Below are 24,812 nucleotides of genomic sequence, written 5' to 3'. Positions count from 1 at the left end.
TACATTTAACACGTTCGTGAACAGATTCAACAACAGATTCAAGAACAGTTATATGAAATAGGTACGACTATAAATAGAAAGTAGTGTCACGTTTAACTAGCAGTCGCAGTGGAAAGTAAGGGTGTTTGGTTGGGGTGGTGAATGGGCGTATGCGTTGGCCTTCAATGCTGGTTACTGGGTTTAAATTCCCAGTTTGTACAAAGGAAATTTCTACTGTGAGCCAAATTTTTATTTTTAGCTAAAGTTTTTCTTTTTTAGACTTTCAAGTTGTTTTAGTTGCCAAATCATAACCTTAAACCAAACCTTAACCAAAGTTGTTTTAGTTGCCAAAACTTAACTCTAACCTTAACCAATATTGTTTTACTTGCCTAAACTTCTGTTAGCCAACCTTTAGCTGAAAATTCTGTGTCCAGTTGGTACTGCTGCCACAGAATCTAATTTGTGTTATTGTCACAGATTCAACTTCATGGTGGAGGAATGTAATTTTCACATAATTTGTGTCCACAGCACATACATTTTTGTCTTTTCCTGCCACTACAGTACATCCCACATTTCTCACTCACTCACTCACTCACTCACTCACTCACTCACTCACTCACTCACTCACTCACTCACTCACTCACTCACACACACACACTGTCTCTCTCTCTCCCTCAAACACACACACACACACACACACACACACACTGTCTCTCTCTCTCCCTCAAACACACACACACACACACACACAAATCCCTTTCCCCACAGAAAGAAACTAAATGAATGAGTAAATAAATAAATACCTGCTTTCTCTGACATCCTGGCATAAACAGTCAGTCCTCATAGTCTAGTTGGGGTAGACTTTTGAAACGCGGGTCCAAGGCTGTGCTCACCAGAAGAACATTTGCGTAGATCTCGCCTGTGTACCGACCAGGGATGTCTCAGAGGATGGCGCTCTTGATGCTGGCCACGGCGGGAGAATCTTCCTCTTTGGGTGCCATGCTCTTTCCAACCATACATTACAGTGGCACAATCAGTGATAATTTGTGTTGCTTCTCATCACAAACTACAGTAGTAGCTTTTTGGTGGCTTAAGTAGCTTAACAATATCCTCAACATCTGATATGTCACTGACATCAAGCGTGTCAATGTCTCTTGCATTTCATCGGATGTCTGGGCTCATCAGAGCCACTGTAACTGCCGGTTGTTGCTCGAGATATTGATCCAGCATCTCGTAGATACTGTTCCACCTGGTTGGAACATCCATAATGAGTTTGTGCTGTGGCAGCTGTAGCAGGGTCTGTTTGGAAGCCAACACCACGGTCGCTGTAGAGCTCCTGTGAAAGAACGCTGCCACTGGTCTCACCCGGCCAAGCAGGCGACTGACCCGGGGCACCTGCAGTCCCCGCTGGGAAGCCAGATTGAGGGTGTGCGCTAAGCATTTGATATGTGGCCCGAGACCGCTTTTGAGCACTGCAATGCCCATGTTCCGCACATTGTCTGTTGCCACTGCAATGGAGTTGACCTGTCCAACTTCCATTCCATTACTGCCAGTTTTAACACTTCCCCGATGTTTACTCCAGTATGGGATTCAAATAACAGATGAGTTTGGAGAACAAAACTCACTCCCACTTCTCCATGATGATGTGGGCTGTAATGGTGATATAGCCCTTGGTGGCACGGGAGGTCCAACTGTCTGTAGTAAGGGAAATACAATCGGCCTTCTGCAGAATCTCTTCAACATTTTGTCTTGCATCTTTGTATAGTTCTGGTATTACAGTGTGGGTGAAGTGTGCGCGAGAGGGGATTTTATATTTAGGCTCGAGAGTATGGAGCATTGCTTGGAACCCTTGGTTCTCCACAACAGAAAATGGCCTCAGGTCATGAGCTATATACTTGCCTATGGCTTTAGTTATATTTTTTCCTCATTGGCTTGATTGTGGTAGCGCAGCTGCAAATGATTTTGCGAGTGTAGTTTGCGCGTGGAGGACTTTCTTCGCCGGGTCTCTTATTTTGTCTTTGTGGTGCCGTTGAACATGCTGGCTCATGTTTGTCGTGTTGCCTGTGGTGTAAGGCAATATAGCCTTGCAAAACTTACATATGGTTTTTGTCTTGTCAACAACTCATTCATTGTTTTCAGTTCTCACAGGAAATCCAAAGTATTTCCATACTGTTGACTTAAACGTAGATGGAGAATCCTCAATTATATCCTCTTCCTTGTCCGCAATGTCTGCCACTTGGCTTAGCGGTTTTGCATTGCAAAGTGTTTGCACCCTCCGCTGGTCAAACTGTGTAATGGGTGGAGAAGGAGAACAAGCAGCAGAGGCAGGCAGATTACAGTAAGCGGCATGTAGCTCACAGGGTGTACGATGCACATCATTATATGCCACGATGTACATCATCATGATTTTACATCGCAAATTATCATACTACGATATATCGTCCCATCCCTTCATATAACTGTTCTCAACACATTTTCTTTTTCCCAAATGAGATAATAGTTGGGACAACTCTAATAGTCCCAAATGAGAAGCACCAAATTGTAGTGCAAAAAGCACAACTTTTCAGCATTTTCTCCTCTTAGCCTATATCTGCTTTCCTCATACATGGCTCCGACTTGGCTAAAAACAGAGGATGGTGGGGGAGGGAGGACTTTTCTTGCAAGACGGGAAAGGCGGGGGTAAGCGAGACTCGTTTTTCCACCAATCCAGTGTATCCCCTTTCTTTCGGTCTGTCACTGGCTCTCCAAGGTACTGTTCCAACTCGGTTTCAAGGCTGGCCACTGGTCCACTTGAGGATTTTGAGTGGGGTCCACGGAAAGTCATGTACATCTTGTCAATGACAGACAGACCATGATATAGAGGAGCCTGTTCCTTCCTTAACCTTTTTGGGTTCCTGTCTTTCCTGTCCCGTTGTTTCCAAGTTACCTGGAGTAGCCCTCTTCCACTGCCAGCTCCTCTGTGGTCAGCTCCTGTGTCTCTGACTGGTCCCCTTCTTTTTGTGCATCTGTTGGCTCTGTCTGACCACCTTCCTCTCTTAACCACTGTTTGGCCTTGAGCATGGTGTCTTCAGTGGAAAAGACATGGTTCTTGTAGTGAGGGTCAAGTAGGGAAGCAACTCTTTACGTCTTCCATTTTGGAAAATCGTTGTGTGAGGCTCTGTAGCAACTCATGTGGAAGGACCTTCATCCCTCAGGAACATCTCCATGACATGGACTGTATAACATGCTGATGTGTTATAACTGCTCATTTCAAGTGTTACCTGCATGGGGAAAGAGTGAGGGAGGTGGGTGACAAAAAAAAAATAAGTTTAACAACTGTCTTTCTGGTGAAATTGTTAATTTATATTGTGAAAATGCAATAAATAAATCTATATAAATGTAAATAAATGTAATAAAAAGAATGTGTGTGTGTATATTTATTTATTTACTAAGTAATAGCCTACATCTTCAAGTTTTTCATCCTCACCAGCATGTGAAGGGTTGAGTTCCAGCATGTAGACACATCTTGGATGATCCTATGTTGAGGGAGGCCCAAGTCTTTCTGTATTTTGGAGAGTCGCTGTTTGCTTGTACTGAATGGTTGAAATGTGTTGCACAGGTTTTCAGCTGTGCAGTGACGGTGATGGTGGTGAGGCCATCATTCACCACTCGCTGCAATGCATGAGTACTGCAGCTCAAGTCTGGTACTTCAGAGATCTGCATTCCTTTGACCATGTTGGACCCACCTCTGAGGACAAGTGTTACACGTTTCTTGGCGATGTCCCGTTGTTCTAGCATTCCCAGGAACATTTCACTAATGTACTCTCCAGTGTGTGAATCCTTCATTGCTTTTGTATTTAGGACCACTTGTTTACATATCCAATCACTGCTGATGAAGTGACAAAAACTTATCAGGGACTCAGTAATCCCTGACCAGCAGTCGGTAGGACTGGCCGACGGGTGCAAACGCACGTCGGCCACCATTCATAAGTGGTGGACGAAGCTTGTTTACGGCAAATTCGTTTTGCATCAATTTGCTTAAATGAGGGGGAATTAAATACATTTACTACGATTATTTGACCAGCACAGTCTGTATGGGGTCTTTTGATCGATGCATCAAATTGTCAATTTTTCGGGGACACCAGCTCACACCAAGCATGTTTGGAGTGGTGTATTCAAACTCTGAAGCCGTTAGTTTGGTTCATTTATGCAGGTGAGAACAATGCCATTCAAGCTCTGGTACGCAGCAAATAACTGCAGAGAACACTGGCTCATAATCAGCTATTTCTTTATGTGTTGTTAAAGCTGGAATCTGGGACTGTTTCCAGTAAACTTATTTTATCCATCTGGACCGTGGAGTCAGGTTACACAATACCAATTACCATGGTTGGACACGCTCTCCGTAGACGAGTATTTAAATTTTGGCCAAGTATGATGAAAGTCTGCTAACGTTAGCCAGGTTTCCTGCGCTGGATAGCCGAGTGCCGCTAGCTAGTTAGCATAATAATAATAAATAATAATGCATTTTATTTGTACTGCACTTTTCATTCATAGTGAATCTCAAAGTGCTACAGAGTTAAAAACATAAAAATAAAAACGAAGAAAAAAGAGATCGCTAACAAAAGTTAACACGAAAAAGCCTTCCTGAATAAAAAGGTTTTTAGGCCTGTCTTAAAAGAGTCCAGGGTCTGCGCTGCCCTTAGATGGTTAGGAAGGCTGTTCCACAAGCGCGGTGCAGCCGAGCAGAAGGCCCGATCCCCCATGGTGCGGAGCTTGGTACTGGGGGACCGGAGGAGCAAGCTGTTGGTAGATCTGAGAGTGCGGATGGAGGTTTGTGTAGGAGACAGGGAGCCAGTGCAATGAAAACAGAGTTGGTGTTATGTGTTCGTGTTTTCGCACTCTCATCAGGATCCTGGCAGCGCTGTTCTGAATATACTGGAGCTTCTGGATGCTCCTGCCAGGGATCCCAGTGAAGAGCATTGCAGTAGTCCAGTCTTGAGGAGATAAAAGCATGGACAAGCTTCTCTGCATCTGACAGGGTTAGAGTGGGGCATACTAACCTACCCAAAGAGCTTACACTGAAAATAATTTTTGGGCAATCTGACTGATGTGCTAGTGGCACACACTGTAGGCTGCTGTTACTGTCAAGTTGCAATATTTACACCATCATAATCAATGTTATTGCCTAATTTCATTACAAATGTTACAATCATTGAAAGTCAAATTAGCCTACCTGGTCCAGGGAAGCCATTTTTACTTGGGTGGGAACTGTTTACTGGTGAGCTGATGGCACACAAGCCACACTGGCTGTTACACCTTCTCTGTGGTAGTTTGGTTGTAGTCAGAACATCATTTCAAATACTTTCAGAGGGGGTGACAAAACGGGGAAATCAGGTAAATCCCAGATTTACGCTTTGACTGGAGAAAGTAAGTTACAGCAAAGAGCACAGACAAGTCCATAACACTTAAAGCAATATTCCACTTAGTTTTAACATGGGGGTTATTCGGCACTTGACCGCCGTGAAAACCAGAATATAAACGGATCTACTTTTACAAACTTTTCCAGCTGCATCCGATCTTGGTGAGTTGTTTATATTCTGGTTTTCATGGCGGTCAAGTGTCAAATAACCCCCATGTTAAAACTAAGTGGAACATTGCTTTAAACTTACAGGGACTGGAATCAAATTTGTTTTGCTCCCTCCCCTGCCGCCAAAATACCTTGCAGGATGACAGGGTAGGCTACCAAAACTCCAATAAATGAGCTTTGTGTGAGCCCATGTTACTTTTTGTTAAATAAACCCTGGTTCATTTCGCAGCATGAACCAAATACAAAAGTGTAACATTTTTCCACTAGGGTTTAGACCAAAGAAAACTACTCTAGTGTCTACCACCCTTAGTAGGCTATCTGGTCAGCCATCTATCCTGTTGTTAAGGGTAAAGACAGTACAATTTTCTGTGTCACTAAATTGGAAACAAATCTACCTTATTTTACTAGATCAATCATGGATTTGCACTGAAATTTAAGAATTGTCAGGTCAGAGTCTATTTTACTGGATTTTACTTGATTACTTACTTAGTTACTCCATCAGTATATCATTAGCCCAACTGCATCACTTCCAACTATACAGTGTAATATCCAAGCAGTGATGCAGTGCTAAATAAAAAGGTGGATAAAAAAAGGTGACCTCCAGGTGGTGATCATCATAAGGCATGACAACCACTAATATAAACGCAGTTCTTCAGAAAGGCATTGATTGATGGTTTTTCCCCTTTAATACCCTATCATCATATAACATATAGGCTATACTATGAATTTAAGTCATAAAGATTTGTCAGCCTAAAAAGTGGATAAACTCTATTCCGCAAATAAAAAGGTGGGTAAACTGAGTTTAGGCCCATGCAGACATGAGGATCACTGAATAGAAGTTCATTTTCATGAAGTATCACAGTATTATTGTGTACTTGTTAGGCTACTTACTACTTTTCCATAGGTTAATATACAAGTTAATACACTTGCGCCAATGTAAAGTGTTACCCAAAATGCTTGTTCTTAACAATCACTTACAAAAAACAAATAGAGTAGCCTAATCCTATAATAGATTTGAGATATCACAGAAAAACTTTAAAATATCAAGCAGCTACTATGGTAAAATAAAAAAAAATCTACCACATAAAATCCTATGGCAATACCATAGGAAAACTCACTACTTTGTACCACACACAATACATCCATACAGGAATATTATAGGAATAAATAGACAAATTACTTTTTTTTCCTTAGGGGTAGCCTACACTTGGCCCATTGTAAACTAGTGTTTACATAAAACGCATGTTTTCTCAATGCAAGACTTATGGCAAAAAAACACAAAGATGACTAAATCACTGGGTATAAACTGTGATCATATAGGCTAGGCTAAAACAAAAAAACAAAAAAAACTAGCCTGGTGCCATATTTGAAAAGGTCTATGCCTGGTTGGACCCACGGTTTAAGGAAGCTCGCCCGCCCGGTAGTCAGAAGGGGACTCGACGCCGAGAGCTTCGGGCGGTGTGTTCTAGTGTGGGACACCGAAATGTCTCGATGAAGATCCGCTAATATCTTTAACCGACGCAGTAATGAATCGTCTCCTATCGTAGCGTTCGTTTTGTGGCATATCCAGGTGAGTTAAACTTGTAGACTGTCTTGTTTCTCTCTTTGCAAATAACCGAGGTAAGGAGCGAACGCGGTGGCTCAATACAAAGGCTTTCTTCGCCGGAGAAAATGCCGGGGCTGCAGCAGCCGGGAGGCCCGCCTGTGTCTTTCAAGTCACCGACCAGGCACGGTTAACCCAACAATGTTTCACATATTTTACGTTCATTTCTTACATGAATTGAACGTTATCGTGTTAGACACAAGAATTCATGAATATTAGCAGCGTTTAGCGGCGATATCGACCGAGTATTGTGGGTTTTGACAACCACGGCCGGTACTAAGAAACATGGTTGCTCTGCGGAGTCTCCTAGCGCTGCACGCCGGGCATCGGTGCAGCTCGTGCCGCTAGAGGGGTACGGGGACAGCCGGGGTAGCTCTGCTGCAGCCAGGAGAGAGCCGGGGACTGAAAATACACGCAACAACACGGTCGGTTATGTAATGCATAATTTGCTACCCACTAATGCTTATCTGATTAAACTTTTGCACACATGATATGTCAAATAAAGTTGGCACAACGCTAGACTACGTTTTTAGTTTTTTATGCGATTTTTTCTGCATTTTTCTACAAGGCTTTTTAGATTTTCAACCCATGGACATTTTGTTTCGTTCATTGAATCTAGGTAATAAGTTCTTTTAGACCAGTTTCAGTCAATGCAAGCTACAATCGCTGATTTAAAAAAAGGGTAAGAAGTGGCATAGAGTATTGTCTCTTGGTGTGTGGCTGTTGGCTTGCCCATTCCCCTTCAGGCTGCTTACCGAGCTAGCAGGGAGGGTTTACATTTTAGGTATTGTAGCCGAGGCTCTCACCCAGAGCGATTTGCTAATCAATGAACAAGTAGAGTTTCAGTGTCGTGCCCAGTGACACTTGGACAGAAAGCATGGTTGTTGATGGCTGTTGCGGGGATCGAACCTTGAACCTTACAGTTACAGGACGGGTTGATACGCGCTACGTCACCCTGGGTTCAAGTAAAGTGCTATGTGGCTGCCCAATGCCTGCTCCTCCCAATTTGAGTTCAGTTCATTCAGAGGTTCCCAAAGTGGGGTCTGGGGACCTCCAGGGGCCATTCAGCGGGTTCTGTGAAGGAAAATAAATGGTGATCATTTCTGTTGGCACAATAAGAGCATGTATAAGGATGAGTCTTTTGGTCATAGATTTCATTCTCACCCTTATAAAATGGGGGTCCGTGGCTTAATGTGTATCTGTTTGGGGATCCTTGACATGTAAAAGTTTGGGAACCCCTGAGTTATATTATTTTGTGGATGAAAGCAAATCCTAATCACTATAAGTTTAATATTAACTAGTTACACTTATCCAGTAACTAGATATTTGAATATATTTTTTGTTTGAGCACTTAGTTGATGCTTCTACCTGAGCACTACTTTTACATTTATACATAAGACTAGTAAGTACAGTGAGACCTGGCATTTACAGTATAATAGTCATTCTGGTCTTAAGCTCCATTTACCTTTACTTCCTCTACCAAAGTGATAATTTTGCTTTGCTGTTAAGAGCTTAATGGGACCAAACTTTAGGCTGATAAAGACCCATCAAAGTTATTTGCACAACCATGCCGAAATAAGTAATGCCTTATTTTTAGGGGAAACCATTTTGGAAAAAGGAGAATTAGGGGCATAAAACTGCAAATAGGCTATATGTTGTACTTTGTTGTACTTGCGTTGTCATTTGTGTGAGGTGCTGTTGTAACATGACTTGCAAACTTGTAACACAAATGCAGAAATGTGTACTCCAATCCATGAAATTGAAAAGCAAAATGTGCGTGTATGATATGATTTGCAAACTTCTGATGCATTTTGCAGTTGTAAACAGCTATTAGCAATGAATGACATTATGAGTGAATCAGTTTTTCCTTTCGTGAATCATTAAAAACATTTGTAGCCATTTTTGTTGTGTTCTGCAGAAAATCACGCCACAAGCTGTCTTGTGATGACTTGCAAACTTGTAACACAAATATGCAAATATATACTCCAGTTGAAGAGCAAAATACGTCTGTGTGTGCATCGTGTGCTGTAAGGTCACGACTAGGGCTGCACAATATATCGTTTCAGCATCGTCATCGCGATGTGCGCATGCGCAATAGTCACATTGCAGGAAGTGCGATGTCAAGTAAGGCAAATTAACTCAAACACGTCATGCTACAACTTTTTTGCTGCTTGATAGAGAAGGAAAACTTGCACGGTTCTCATTTTCCATGACTAATCTACAAGAGAAGTCTGTCTGATATAACATAATTTACTCCGATTTAAAGGTTTGTTATAAGAGTAGCGTATGTTACCTTTCCAGCTTTCGCGGCTCCGAACCGTAGTTGGGAAGCCTCTGGTGTTGTGCTAGCCTATTTTAGCTTAGCCCGGCTCGTAGCTGGTAAGAAGCTTTTTACTAAGAGTCCGGACCAACTCTGCAGTGGAGAACTGGCACTTTATTTCTGTACAGCAGCGAACATAATGCACGGCCTCTCGGTGACATTTTAAGCACTTTTCCCGCTAAATATGGTAACTTTACTCACTTAGCATCCTGCAACTCACTCCGGCTGCGGCTAAAAACACACTCACTTCCTACTACGTCACCCGCGCAGGTTACCCACAAAGCCACCTTCTTAAAGGGGCAAGGCTTGATAGAGCTATTCAAGTCATTTGGTGAAAATTCCTGTATTTTTTCATATCGCAATATATATCGCAGAACAAAAAAATATTGCAATGTCAGTTTTTTCCAATATCGTGCAGCCCTAGTCGCGACACAATCTGCCAACTTGTGATAGATTTTGTAGTTGTGAACAACTATTTGCAAATATGTAAAATGCATTTTGCAAGCTTGTGAGCTATGGTTGGGCGATAGTGTGCGTTCTGTTTTGGATTTTCTGGGGCTTTGCAGTTGCGGCGGGGTGTTTTGTCAAGGCAGCTATCTATGCTTGTGCAGGAAACCTTGAGAGACTTGCGCTGGGCAACATTTTAATTACTAAATATCAAGGTAATTTAAATGCAGACATGTACAATGTAGTCCCAAACCAGGTATACTGAAATATGGAGACAGTTGGCCTAATGGTGGCGCTATAGTAACAGTTAAAATTTTAAGTTAAACCTGCAATAAGCGATTTCAGACCCTGTAACCAATCCTGAAACTAACGTGTGCTACATGGAGATTTCCGTGAGAAGTAATGATATAAACAAATAGCCACACACGCGGACCAGCTGTGTTGCCGTTTTCACCTCTTTTCTAAACCTTGTTGTCACGTTCGGGCCGAGTAATGGCGAATCGATAAAGCGAGCGAGTAAACGTTTTCAACTAGTAAACTTGCTACCTACCTCTTCACTTGTCATTGTCGGACATGTAGCCTTCAGCGGGAGAAAGATCTGGCAAAGCGAGACTGGTAACCGACGTTATTTCTCTGTAGGTACGTTTGTTTTAGCCATTAGCCTTTATGCACGGTTTGTCCTTAAGGGCTTCTGTCGCTGTGTGTGTTTACAAAATGTGTTGCTGTTTCTGTCACCCTCTAGTGGTCAGAAAAAATTGCTTAGTGTAGCTTTAAAATTAACTCTTCCATGTTTTCTACTGTATGTCCAAATTTCACCAAAATGCCCACAGGCATCTTCATGCTGTATTTCAAAAACAATCTAAGGCTTGGTGATACCTGCAAAACTGACTATGCATGTAAATGTCTTAATGTAAATTATACTGTACACATCTACTGTAAATTTCCACCTTAATGAGTCAAGTCATCATGAAAATTAAATTACATGTTGAGTAGACATTGTAAATGACTTGTATGCAGTTTCATCATGATATCTAATTTTGAATTTGGCTGTCATGTACACAATGGAAGTCAATAGGGAATTGGACCATTTTCAAACATTTCCACATTTCCTTAATAGTTTGACCAATCTTAGTAAAAGTTATTTTCACAAATTAATAATTGTGTACATAAAGTGCCTTGATTTTCATTATTGTATCTTCAATACTGAATTTATGACAACTATTTTAATTCTGCCCTTATTGTCCAGCAATGCCTTCATTCAGTGGCAGGGCCATGGACTGTCCAGTGAGTAGAAAGAGTTCAGGGCCAGCCAAAATGCAGTTATGATAGACTGAGGCGTATGTTCAATAGTAGTAGTTCTGATGCCTGCTGATTACTCATACTGCTATGCTAATCTTTCATGCAATCATCTTCTGTGTTTGTGAATAGCCAAGAGCAAGACTTTCGCTTTGGCTGCTCAGCCTTCAAAATAAAACATGAAAGTTTAAACATGTGAAGGCCAACACCGGATGTTGATCCAGACGGGATTAAAATTACCCCAGGACTCTCACATTCTGGGGTAATTTCAAAATACAGTACGTAGTTTCAGTTGGAATTTTTACTGTGGTAGCCGGAGCAAATCACTGACATCGTTCCAGGCGGCATAACATTCCCGTGGTCCTGATGTAAAAACTACCAATCATCAGACCTCCTCTGGTAATACTAATGCCGTCCACATTTGTGTGTATCTAAAAGGGCTGTGCGTAAAATAAATAGCGGTGAATACCTAGTCAAATTGGCCAACAAAGTAGCCTACTGTAGCACACAAAGCAGTAATGTTAGTTTAGCTTGTTAGTTAGTTTTATGAGTTGTTAGACATAATCATGAAATTTATTTATTTAAAATTGTTAACCGATCAACTGGTTTCGAGGTTTTGGAGAGAGGTGTGTGTGTGTGTGTGTGTGTGTATATATTCACTAATCAAAAACTGTCATTTCTGGCTTATGAATGTCTTATGATCAACAAAAAGAGTATGGTAGAATGCTGAAACGGAGTTGATGCTTGACGTTTGGGGGCCAAAGTGAAATTTTATTTTTTTTCTTCTTTTTTTCTTCTTTTCTTTTTTTTCTTCATACCCTGTTATTGTGAATCCAATGCATGTCATCTCGCTCCCAATCATATGGCAGTGTTACCACTGCATCAGTTAAAGGCAATGCTGGGATCACACATAGGCCTAATCCTTAATGCAAACTTTGTGCAGAATTCTATGCAAGGAACATGTGGCTCAAAAGTATTGAGATTAATTAATGAAGTGAGTGGTTATTGATTAAGGTGTTACATTTCCATTCCAAATTTGATTCACTGAAATGTTTTTCTCCTGAAAATATAACTGACCTAGCAAAAACAATTTCAAATATGTTACACATGCATAATAAATCAATTTTCATCACAATGCAACGCATCTGAAACGGAATGATGCAGCAGTAATGAATTGACTTCACAAATGATGCATTAAGTGTGATTGAGGGGTAAAGTGTATCATGTTATCTCTTATTCAGAGGGATTGCACACCTTTTCATTTGTTTCTGATAACTTTTTCAGTGTAACAGCTTATTTGTAATACAAGGGTACAAATAAGATGATGAACCAAGATTGTAAACTTGATTTTAAATATTGTTTTGAATTGACCACAAACGCAAATCTCAGTTGCACCTGTGGAGACAAGATTGAAATTGTTGCAGCAAGAGCCCTATGAGAAGTGTGTTCTGTTTATAGAAAAGGGTGTGGCTATGCAAGTGTAAATTAATGCATTTAGCAGAATCTGCCATGTTGTTTCGCATAGCTTTTTTTACACTACAAAAAACATAAATTTTAGTGAGTAATTTAATCTGTTATTGATTCATACTTTTTTTTTTTTTAAAACAAGTGAAGTCTTCCAATTGGTTGACATATGTTCACGTGTCTCCAATGTAAATCAGCTTGTTTCAAGAATTGTCTTGTATCAAATAACCTACTGTTTCTAATGTCCAAGAAGTCCAGCCATAGAATAGCGAGTTACATTACCCCATAATCATGTAAATAATTAATTCCTGTATAGAATTGTTTTATTATTAAATTATCACTGTTGCTTGGCTAACCTATCACTGAGAACTTCACTAATTAAGTGATTCTGAAACTTTTTTTTTTCCTCTCTCTCTCAGACTGAACGATGTGATTGTGATCGGAGGCAGCTGCACTCCAATGGTCCAGAACCTCAACTCAGTTCACTAGAATGTACTTGATGAATGTACCTCCTGTTGCAGCGACTCACACAGAATGGAGAACCTGTGGCCCATCCCGAGGCTATAGCCTTCCACTGTGCTTCAATGACTCTGACACTGAGTTGTCCACCAGAGGCACACCTATCCCAGAGAAGGTCCAGATGATCATAGAGAGCCTGAGGAGCACCCAGTCCTCACTCGACATGGGCGACGAGATAGAGGGAAATGTGCCATCAGGACAGGAAGTTCACCCCCAGGTCTGCAAGGTCGCGATGAGTCCTTTTGTGGGCCCCAAAACCAAAGGTTCCACTGAAAACCGTCAGGCAGACGATTCCTCCCCAGTCAACTACGAGAGCCATGATTCTGACAGTGATGATTCTGTGGACAGGGGGATTGAGGAGGCCATACTGGAATACCTGAAGGAAAAGGATGATCACAAACGCAAGGCAGAGCCACCCACCAATTTTCTCCCGTCATCCAAAATCCCCAGGAAAAACCCACCTATTCCTGAGATTTCCAAACAACATTCCGACAGCAATAAGGTTTTGATTGCCAGTAACCAGTTTCCAAAATGTGTCAAAATTGAGGCCCCCACAGCACCAGCTATTATACCCATGAAAAAGTTGATCAAAAACAAGGCCCCCTTCAAAGAGAATCCTGTTAAGAGAATGGATACAAATAAAAGTACAACAGCCAAAAGTCTAACGTTGTCCAAAGAGCAGACAAAAAACCCCTCTATGGCAAACAGCCTCTTTCACAAACTAAAGTGCCCAGTCACAGTCAAGGTGGAGGAAGACTCACCTGACTCCAGTAGTGATGATGGCATTGAGGAGGCCATTCAAAGATACCAGTTAGAGAAAAAGGAGAAGCAGAACCGAAGGGAAGTTTGCCAGCCACACATATTCAAAGAGGAGTCTGACTCCACCAGCGATGATGGAATTGAGGAAGCTATTCGCTGCTACCAGCTTGAACAACTAAAAGAGAAGAGTGTCCTAAAACCATTCTTACATAAGCAACAACCTATAAGTAAGTCATCAATACACCCCATTGAGAGTACAAGCACAGAAAACCTAAAAAAACACAAATCCAGAAAGAAAAAGAATAGAACCGAAAATGAAGTCAAATCTGTTCTACCTCCCCCTTCATCTATTTGCATACCCAAGAATACACTTACAGGCAGCCCTAAAGGTAAAGGAAATGGACTACTTTCATGTAAGGTAGAAACGTTTAGGGAGCAACACACCCTGGCCACTCCAAAGGCAAATACAACTGCAGAGCTTATGTGTGCTGAGGCAATATTGGACATTTCAAAAGCTGTTATGCCTGGGGCATTCAATCCTAATGTTGGCCTTAGCAGCTGTACCCCGTCTCAATCCGTGTCACTCCTTTCTAACTGCCCAGACGATGGAAGTGATGACAGTTCCATTGATAGTGAAGATGGGATTGAGCAAGAAATCAGGAAATTCCTTGAACAAAAGGCCCAAATGCACAAACAGCCACCCAGCTCTGCTACTATCACTACAGAGCCAAGTAGGATGAATGAGCTAGATAAGGTAAAAACAAAACAAGTTGCAACCCAGACGAAAGCTCTAAGGTTGTCTTTGACACAGAAAAGAAAATATAAAGAGGAAGACTGCAATGTTTCCATAGAGTCAGTGGTAGATGACAGAAAAGATATAGCCCTTAAATCTTTGCCATTGCATGGAAGAGAATCAAGCCCGTTAATGTTTTCCCAGATAAGTCAAACACAACCATTAACTGGATTACAAAAGACAGAGCAAAGTGGAGACAAAAGCAGCTCCCTTGACAGCGATGAGGACCTAGACACGGCAATAAAAGACCTGCTCAAGACAAAAAAGAAGTTAAAGAAAAAGACAAGAGACTTAAAGCTGAAATCAAGGAAGTGCCTCAAGGATGCAGGACCACTGCTAGGGAACGCTTTACAGATAAAAAAGCTAAAACCTGATCCCATTTCCAAGCGTGGCGGTTTGAAAAAAGTTCACAAGACTAGTGATGACATGAGAGAGAAGTCTAAACTGAGTAAGAAGAACATCTTGCAGAACAAACAAACTAAGAGAAAAGAGCATATTATGCATGCAGGTGACACAGACAAATTGAAAGGGACTGAGGGTCGAGACACCCCATTGCTGCACAATACTCAGGCTGTTCAGATAAAGGAAGATAGCAGTTCAGTAGACAGTGATGATAGCATCGAGCAAGAGATCAGAAAGTTCCTGGCCGAAAAAGCCAAGGTTTCCACCGCAGAGAAAACTAAAGATAGAGATGTATCAAGGAATGGTAATGCTGAGGCTTGCACCCCACAAGTTAAAGATACTAAATTGGAAAATCAGCTGGCTGAAATTCCAACAAAATGTATTGCTCTCCTCCCTGGCCAATCTCTGATAAGTAGTCCTGAAAGTAAACCATCTCAGGATCGAGAGCCATTTCCAACCCCGCAGATTTCCCTGGCCGACAACTCCAGCTCCACTGCCACTGTCTGTGCACAACCATGCCTCTCCTCAGCCCTTTCTAACAGCCCCAGTCTTTTGGAGCCAGCAGACGGGGCAGGGGCCGCTAGAACCGAGAAAAGGAGGCCTAGTACTGGGAGCGGTGATGTCCAGGACGTCACCTCAGAGATGGTGAGAGCCCGGCCGTTTACGAGTCCCAGTATTGTCCAGTCTCGCTCTGACTCAATTAAGTGGCGTCAGAGCCTGGGACTGCCCACTACTGAAACAAGGAGTGTGCCTCTCAGTCGAACCTCATTCCATGTCACCTCATCCAAAATCAGTGAGACTGCATCAACAACTTCACCCCATCAAATGGGGGGTATCAACCCCAAACCACAGACACCAGTCACTGTTTGGTCCTCTGCAAGAAGCAGCAGATCAGTTGCACCTTTCCCCAGCGCTGCAGAGACGACTGTAAATACCATGTCCCATTCCCCTTTTTCAAATCTTTTGTCTGCTGCCAGGCAGCATCCAGGGATGTCCTTTACGCAGCGCCTTGCACCTGGAGGCCACAGGGCACACTACCCTATAGCAGGGCAGGCTGAGAGTATGGTGCATATGTCTAAGGACCAGAGTGTGTTTGTCGAACTGGAATCACATAGGACCAACCATGTCCAGGTCCGGAGCAGGGAGATGAGCGAGGGAAAGGAGAGAAGGGACTTGCCAAGCGAGAAAAAAAGAGAAGGGGAGAGCATGAAGACAGATGATAAAGAAGTACAGCTAGGAAGAGCAGAGGAAGACTTTGTAGATGAGACAGATTGTGAGTCAGACAAAAGGAGAAATCCAGAGAAGAAGCAGGGGTTTTCCACATTGTAAGTATAGGCATTTTTCTTTGGTTTGTGTGGTCACATAGCATCATAAACCAAGTTTTATATGAGTTAATTACTTGATTGTGCCCTCCTAATAAATATCTTCTAAGCTATGATCAAGCTCATTCATTTATAGGCTCTAAGGGAATGTTTGTTGATAAGACAATACAAAAAGAGCATTTTTTTATGTGTTTGTACATTTATACAGCTGTGTAACACAATGGCACCACAAAGAAAAGCTTTTTTTTATTTTGCTCTGAGATTTATCCATATCATTGAACCTTTGAAAAGCAATACAACTATCTTTTGGTACAACAAGCAGACTGCATGAGTAGTACCACCACCCAAATGCACTATACTTTCTTGCCGAAACTGACATAATCCTAAATGTTTTCACATTTTATGTAATGAGAAATGACCAAGAACCTCTCAAAATTACAAAATAAAGATTAAAGGTTAAGTCAAACTGCTTAAGTCATCTATATAGCCTTACACAATTTACCCGGGATAGGTTTAATAGAATGTCAAAGCGGTCTTATGTGCAGGAATTAAAAGGCCCTTATTGTTGAGTTTAACCTAAATGTGTTGCCATTGCAGCCCTCATTAGGGGTATCTCAGTAAAGGTGGGGAGACGCAACAAACAAAATGCAGTCGGATTCATTCAAGTTCAGGTGCAACTCAGAAATGACAATTGATATTCAGCATGGTGACATCTACTGGAGAGGTATCCACATTACAAAAGTTAGAGGGAGAAAAAAAGAAAACTATTAACACTGAAATCACGTGCGTATAAAAGCACCATAATTATTCTTCACGCCTAGCTTCTTATTCAAGTTTTGACTCCAGACTGGGTTCCAGAAGTACTCCCTTTAACCCCCGCAACAATCTTCAGCTGCCCAAATTCTCCCATGTCACCCCTGTCCTGTACTCTCTCCATTGCTCACATTGATTTTAAAACACTTGTACTAGAGTACAGGCTGTCCAGCCCTATACTACGGCCCGAGCTTTATGCTCTACTAGGTGTTTAGCTCTCTGTTTTCGTGGCAGCCTGGCCGATGGTCAGCCCAGCCCAGACTCTTCTCTCTCCCGGCTCCCCGGTGGAGGAATGACCTTCCCACTCATGTCAGGACAGAGGAGAGTCACTCCCTGAAAACTCATTTCTTCAACAAATACTTTCTCTCCCACCTGAATCACAGGGCGCTGTAGGTCCGACCCATGCACCCTTTACTTCTGGTTGCTTGTAATGTAACAATATTGGAATTTAATGTTATTCTACTGCTGCACTCATTGTAAGTCACCCGCTGTACATCAGCTAAATTCCTGAAGTGTAAAATGTAAATGATTCTTTCTTTATACTATCTATGTTGTGTGTAATGTGGTTACCTCTCCACTAGATGTCAATTTGATAAATATCCTTTGTTGTTTTGAGTTGCACCTAACGCTGAGTGAATGTGATCCTATATTTTGTAGGTTATGTGTCTTCTCACCGTGCCCATACATGTAGGTTAGCCTTTGCACATAAAGAGAAGAAAGCTAGGGTAATCTTTTACAACAGATTGTACCCTTGACTTCCAATCAGCACTGTTTTCCAAGTAATTTTGAAAATAGGTACTGGGGCACCAAGAAAGGATGCAGTCCGGTATCCTTTCTCAACTAACATGGAGATATTAACATCTTCCCATCAGCTTTTCCTCTTTAGACACAGTGCCCTCCATTCACTGTTTGGTTTTAATAAATTTAATTTAGTGAAATTTAATGCCCAGTTTTTGACAAAAGCCACTATAGCAATCTTGGGCTTATTACCCCCCCATGACTAATGTGTTGTTCCAGAGTCCACACAATTACTCCCCTCTGTCTTACTAGACTTGACATTTAGTGTGTTTATTTCTTTGTTTGTCATATAAATGTTTTCTCGAATTTCCTATGTGAAAAAAAGTTATTTATTTTTGTTTATCAAAAAAGAAAGACTTACTGAACATGCTGTGCATTGCCAGTTTTCGTAAATATTTTGCAAGAAGTGTTTTTTTTCCCTTATACCCTTTCAGATAAAAAACAACAACAATTTGCTGTATCTTTTAAGTGCAACTGTGTAATAAAGAGTGGATTCCAAGCAACAATGGCTCTTCATTATTATTAGTATTATATAGCTACTTATTATACATTATTATAACACTCCTCGTGGTTGATGTAAAATCTACCAGTTTATAATTTACAGACTCAATTTGTTGGCCTGAATTTGTAATTTGTAATTAATGATTAGAGCATTAAGTAACTACTGAGGAGTGGTCTGATGCATCTCCTGCTCTCCCTTGCCCAGGTCTCTGTCCAGTGCCATTGACCCTGGCATCACCCTCAGGCCTTGCATAGCTCTCAACACAGAGGAGAGGAGCAGGAGGTTCAGCAGGAGGTACATGGCTGTAAACTGCAAGAAGGTACAATCGCATAGCAACATGGAATTTACTGGTGTAGTGTTCACTTCCTCGCAGATATTTGCATTCCTTAACTGCATAATGACATTGATCGGTTGATAGTAAAAGGGTCTCCGGAGAGTGTGAAAGGTGTGCGTTACATGATGCTTGCAGGGAATAGCTTCTCTCAGTGGAGCTCCTGTGCAGAAAAAGACCGTGCAGCATGTCAAAAGACAGCTCCAATTTGTTCCCGTGTCTAGGTACGTGATTGTCCCCGAATGATTTCAGGTGATTTCTGTCTCTACATTTAATGGTGAGTGTCAGATAAAAACCTCTTTATCTCAAACAAGTTTTATATTTTTCAGGAGAAATGAAGCAGCCAGCCAGCCACCACAGCATGACTGAATAGAATTCTGAATTCAGAACATGTAGATGATGTTCATCGTTATGCCTGTTGTGTTGTGGAAGAATGGTTCTACACTTTGGTAATTGTTTTCTTACATGTAAAGTTAGCTGTTGAATTTGATGTTGCAGAATGACAGTTTTCTATGTTATGCATTTTTCCAGTTCAAGGACATTTTTTGTCCATTTTTTTTTCTTTTAAAGCCATTCTTATAAATGTTCTTAATTCATTGAAAACATTGTTGATTACATTTACTCCATTTTATAAGGTTGGGTTAGGTCTTGAAAATAATGGTGTACGCACTGTAGTTCAGGCAATGATAACTTTGAGAGTGGCTATATTCTTAATTTTCCTACAGCCAGAAAATAGAAAGTTGAGACTCAACATGTCACAACCTAGTATATATTCTGGAGCTGCTACACAAACAATAAATGGCAGACCTACAGAGTTGTTTTTATCGTTTTTAATAGCCAACTTGCCTTTATTTAGTAGTATTTCCATATTATCTTTACCTCCCTTTCATATTAACTCTTCATGGAGCTGTTCCAGAATTAATACCTTATTATCTGGTGTCTGGGGTTGGGTTGGTTGCTCATGTTCAGAAATATTATTGGACTCTCCTAGACCAGAGGGATAACATGAAGTGTGTTCCCCAAAAGTCAGAGGCTGACGTAGATGCTACATACCGGAAGTCGATGAGGGCCAATATAGGGGTTAAATCTGTTACGTCTAATTAAGGAAGGCTGAGGCCCCTTTCCTTATTCCCTATTCCTATAAAATGGCTTCTTATAATGAGGTCAAACAATTGTTTTTCCATCTTTTGTACTTAAAACAGAGGAGGATAATTGTGAAAAAGAGTCTTTAAGAAAAAGACAGACAAAAACACTTTTCAATGTATTGGCATGACTGAAAAAGAAAGTTCTTAGGGGAGAGCAGGGTAAGATGAGTCATTTTTTTTTATATATAAATATAAAATGAGTCAATACTGACATATGATATTACTTCTATATCTCTACAAGAGTTACTTCTTAATGTAATATAGCATCAGTACAACACAGTAGCATCCAATTACTTATAAAAAGGCTTTCCATCCTGACATAAGCATTTCTTGCATCCAGTACACACAATGCCAAGTTGTCACATGGCAAAGCAAGTTTCACTGTTCAGTTCACTATTCGTGGCAATATTTAATATATGGTCAAATAGTGCAAATACATGATCACCATCTACTAAGATGCATGGGTAGTTAAAGTGTGAATTATTGAATGCCACTACAACACATTCACCTTCACTTGTAGCTCCAAAAGACGTTTTCCACAAATGTCGAGAGCTGAAAAACACAGCTTTTATTTACTGAACAGACAAGAACAGTGTGCAATATGCAAAATATACAGCAGGTGGCAGCAATATACCAACATGTGTCAAGTCTGCCGGATGGCAAAAGGAGAAGAAAAAGGAAGCCGGTTGCCTAGCGACCAGTGCAAGGGTCTGCCCCCCCAGCTGTGTAAGTAGTCGTGTGAGAGCACTGTTTATAATTCCACTGTTACGTTAGAAGTTGCATGTTTTAAGAGCTATTTGCTATATTATTAGGAGTTATTTAATGTTGTTACTGGATGGTTTTCTAGAAAGCTTTTATATAAGGTCGTTAAAAGATCCGTAATATCATCAGTGTTGTCTTTTCTGCTCATGGGAGTTGTAGTCCATTATTGAAAGCGGTCACGACGCACATAGTACTTTACGGCAAATATCAGTCGCAGTTCTTGACCTTCTGTGGGAGGGTTTGAGGGAGCAGCGCTGAAGAAGGAAGCATGGCAGCTAGGGTGCTAACGAAAGGTATACATATTGTATATATATCTACATTTAACTATAGAGTGAGTCTCTTTGGCATAGTTTTTTTTGACAGAATGTCATAAAGTCTGTACCACGGCTGTGTCATTGTTTTGTGTAGTAACCCATATGCTAGTAATCCTAGCTGTAGCCGATAAAACTGTAGCACACTGCTAGCTAGCATTACCTGGTTCTTAGACCTGTTTGTACTAATATTTGTGTTGTGTCTTTTAGGACTTTGGGGGCTACGTAACTCACGGTTTGTTACAGTCAGACATCAGTATGCCACCGCTGCATCCATCAAATCACCTCAAATCCAAATGGACAGTAACGCTATGGGTGAGCTAACGTTAACATGGATGTATCAATAAGTATCCAGCATTATCGCATGTAATTACATTAAAGTTTTACTCTCTGAGTTTGAACAATGTTATTTCTCATTTACACAGAAAAAATGCTGAATCAACCGCTTCAGACGCCAGACTTTTTCCGTCTGTCAGAGCTCTACTCCTTGAAAGACCTGTTCGACGCCAGAGTGCACCTTGGACATAAAAAAGGGTGCAGACACAGGTTGGTATGATTTCTCGCATCTCATGGAAAATGGTTGGGGGGAAAAAAGACAGTCACAAAGTCTAGTGAATACCGAAAATCAACCTTCCACAAATGTCTTACCAGCTGCATTTAGAACTGTCACAGAAAACGTGATATTGAAACCACTTATTGATTTGCACACTTTGAGTGTTAAGGAAATACAGGTTTACAATAGGCCTACATATACTTAATTATTCTGCCATTCAGACACATAAACATGTAATTGATATGTATGTGAAATCACCATTCAGATTTTTTTTTTTAAAGCCAATTAAGATGTAGGAATATTGTGTGTGTGTGTGTAACAGATTCTCAATGTAGAGTAGAAGTTGCGATAGAGATTAGCTTTGTGCAGATTTAATTTCACTGCAAGTTAAAATCTGAACTACCAGCTCCTTTAATTTGAGAGTAGAAAATTGCTCTGAATCCAGGGGGTCTTGCTGCAGTTCATACAGGAGTGAAGCCTTTGAGTGGAGTCCAGTAAATCAAAATAATTTTACCTACCCACCTTTTCCTTCTCAGAGAATATTATAATATGTGATGTAATGATCCCCTGTGCTATAAAATCCAGGGTGAGCATTCATACAGAAGCTCAATGCAGATGTCAAATGAACGATGTACTAACTCACAATGGTGACTATAGAGCACATCAGGCTACAGTGTTATAAATCTACAGGACCATCAGACAGGCAGCACCTTTCACCAGCCACCTGATCTAAATGTTACTGGGCTGAGTGTGTGAGTATGGGTGTTATTTGGGTCCCATCACAGATGTTTTGCTGAATTAGCCTAGACCTTGACACCTCCCGAAGGCTCAACATTAAAGGAATAGTTCACCAAAAAATTAAAATTCGGTCATTATCTACTCATTCTCATGCCAGTACAAACTCGAGTGAGTGTTTTTTCTTCATACAACTTAGCTGGAGTTCTCCAGGCTTGCTGCTGGAGGAGCTTTCTTCCAAACAATTGGAGTGAATGGGGAGCAGGACGTTCTGCTTCAAAGAAGGCAACAAATGTCCATAAAAATGACTCCATAAAGCTCGTGTAGTATAATCCAAGTCTTCTGACGCCTGACGATCGCTCTATGAGTGGAAAAAAACAAAATTTGATCCATTATTTCATGAAAATCGAGTCGATCGGCATTGCATTTACTTCCGCATTACCAAACCTCGCGAGGCCACCGTGGCCGCACAAGGTTTGTGTGTGCGACAGTGCGCGACCTCCATCTCGCGAGGTTTGGTGAACTATTCCTTTAAGTTCTGTTGTCCCAGATCCAGCCCCTCGAAACAGGCTTGAAACAGCCTGCTTAGCAGTTCAGAAAATAAATTCTATCAGCAATTAATCACACCAAGAGTTACGAACAGTGTATGACTGCTCACTCTGGCTACTGTAGCTACACTATCCTCATGTAGAACTCTATCCATGTCGGGTTAGAAGAAGGGAATAATTGCATGTTCACAGGGCATACATAGTAATGCATAATTTCAGTAACTGTAGCTTCGAGGCGGGGTGAAGAACATGTTTTAATTGGAAACACTTTTTAAAGATCCTGCCATTGGGGGAAAGAAATTACCTCCAGGTGGAAGGCATTCATTTCCCATCTTAATCATGACTTCTTTGGACTATTGAGCCACCTCAGTCTAACTCCCTCTCTCTTAGGCTCATGGGGCCTTACCTGTTTGGCTGTCGGTTGGAACAAGACATCATCGACCTGGACCAGACCATGGAGCTTCTCCAGGCAGCCCTGAACTTCACTGCCCATGTAGCGTACCGTGGTGGCATCATACTATTCGTCAGCCGCCGGCGCCAGTTTGGCCACCTGGTGGAGTGCACTGCGCAGGACTGTGGGGAGTACGCCCACACACGTTACTGGCAGGGCGGCCTCCTTACCAACGCTCCCATCCAGTACGGCCCGGGCGTCCGCTTACCGGATCTCGTCATCTTCCTGTCCACCCTCAACAATGTGTTTCAGCAGCATGTGGCAATCAGAGATGCAGCCAAGATGAACATCCCCACGGTGGGTGTGGTGGACTCCAACTGCAACCCCAGCCTGGTGACTTACCCCGTGCCTGGGAACGATGACACTCCGGCTGCCGTGGAGCTGTACTGTCGCTTATTCAAGATGACCATCAACCGCGCCAAGGACAAAAGGAAGCAGATGGAGCTTCTGCACGGCCTATCAGCAGCATCCACACCAAGCTCATGACATTAAGGACTCTTCAAAAATACTTCGAAAAATGTGCATCTCGAGTCGAGACTCTCTACTGCTCCCCTTGACCTTGCGTCTTCACTCTGAAACAATGTGAAAGTGTGCAGGTCCGAGTTAAAACTGGCTGCTGTGCTCACTCATGTTCAGATTTTGAAGCTGTTGTGTAAAGCTCTTTTATAGATGTTACAAACAAATCATTTCAGCCCTTTTATTCTGTACATTAAGTAACATGAATAGAATCTTGTTTCTTTCTGTGATGTATGGTCTTTTTTTATTTGTTGTTTTGCTACAAAATAAGTGGGTTGAGTTGATGAGGAATACACTAGACCTTTTTGGATGCATCATGTTGCAGCGACTGTCCAAATAGGTTGAACTGTTGTGCGCCACTGTTGCGACACTCATGATGCAAATATTCTTCTTTCCATACACAGTTCCCTCAAGAATTATTAGCATCTTTGGTAAATGCATGATCTGTACTCTTGAACTCATTAAAACTTTTATTTAAAAGAAAATTAAAAAATTAAAAAAAACAGTTCTGCAAATCCATTCTAAGATGATTGGTAAACTTCAACTCTGATTCAATTAGAATCCAAGATCACAACTCAATATTTCTTTTAGTTTCTCTGTTGAGCATCAGCAGCCTCTTGCATTACTTTTGAACTTTGATGCTACCTTTCAATAACTTAAAAAAATAAATAAAAATTCCTAAGTTTGAAATGGTAGTAGTGCCTTAAGTACACTATTGTATTTGGCTCATTTTCACCAAGGGCATCACTTAGGTGGACACTTCAACTCTCAGCTTAAGGTAACTACACAGCTAAATATCCCATTCACTGAGATGTTTTCTGGCCAGGTGTTGTATGAAATCGTTTATTGTGCACAATACAAGAATGGCATTTTATAA

At 41.4% G+C, this 24,812-nt stretch overlaps 2 protein-coding genes across 2 annotated transcripts; both read left to right on the top strand.

Moving 5' to 3' along the window:
• The first annotated feature begins 6,982 nt into the window (after positions 1-6,982).
• Positions 6,983-19,373, top strand: ppp1r26 (protein phosphatase 1, regulatory subunit 26). Its single transcript, XM_071924029.2, has 5 exons — positions 6,983-7,115; positions 13,095-16,473; positions 18,788-18,902; positions 19,053-19,138; positions 19,244-19,373. Exons 2-5 carry the CDS (start codon positions 13,166-13,168, stop codon positions 19,281-19,283), a joined length of 3,549 nt encoding a protein of 1,182 aa, XP_071780130.2. The 5' UTR covers positions 6,983-7,115; positions 13,095-13,165; the 3' UTR covers positions 19,284-19,373.
• A 1,661-nt stretch (positions 19,374-21,034) lies between these two features.
• On the top strand, positions 21,035-24,525 carry mrps2 (mitochondrial ribosomal protein S2). Its single transcript, XM_071924043.2, has 4 exons — positions 21,035-21,114; positions 21,343-21,447; positions 21,558-21,678; positions 23,359-24,525. The coding sequence occupies exons 1-4, from the start codon at positions 21,090-21,092 to the stop codon at positions 23,903-23,905; spliced, it is 798 nt and encodes a 265-aa protein (XP_071780144.2). The 5' UTR covers positions 21,035-21,089; the 3' UTR covers positions 23,906-24,525.
• Positions 24,526-24,812: the final 287 nt, after the last annotated feature.

This window comes from Centroberyx gerrardi, chromosome 2 (genome assembly GCF_048128805.1).
Source record: "Centroberyx gerrardi isolate f3 chromosome 2, fCenGer3.hap1.cur.20231027, whole genome shotgun sequence".
NCBI lineage: Eukaryota > Metazoa > Chordata > Actinopteri > Beryciformes > Berycidae > Centroberyx > Centroberyx gerrardi.
Note: the sequence above shows the minus strand (reverse complement) of the source record. Positions and strands in the feature narration are given on the sequence as shown.

Excerpts from the sequence above, each read along its gene's own strand:
- ppp1r26 (XM_071924029.2), top strand. The coding sequence starts at position 13,166 with ATGTACTTGATGAATGTACCTCCTGTTGCAGCGACTCACACAGAATGG. Across the intron at positions 16,474-18,787 it reads AAGCAGGGGTTTTCCACATT|GTCTCTGTCCAGTGCCATTG; the intron begins GTAAGTATAGGC and ends TCCCTTGCCCAG. Across the intron at positions 18,903-19,052 it reads TGGCTGTAAACTGCAAGAAG|GGAATAGCTTCTCTCAGTGG; the intron begins GTACAATCGCAT and ends TGATGCTTGCAG.
- mrps2 (XM_071924043.2), top strand. The coding sequence starts at position 21,090 with ATGGCAGCTAGGGTGCTAACGAAAG. Across the intron at positions 21,115-21,342 it reads AGCTAGGGTGCTAACGAAAG|GACTTTGGGGGCTACGTAAC; the intron begins GTATACATATTG and ends TGTGTCTTTTAG. Across the intron at positions 21,679-23,358 it reads AAAAAAGGGTGCAGACACAG|GCTCATGGGGCCTTACCTGT; the intron begins GTTGGTATGATT and ends CCTCTCTCTTAG.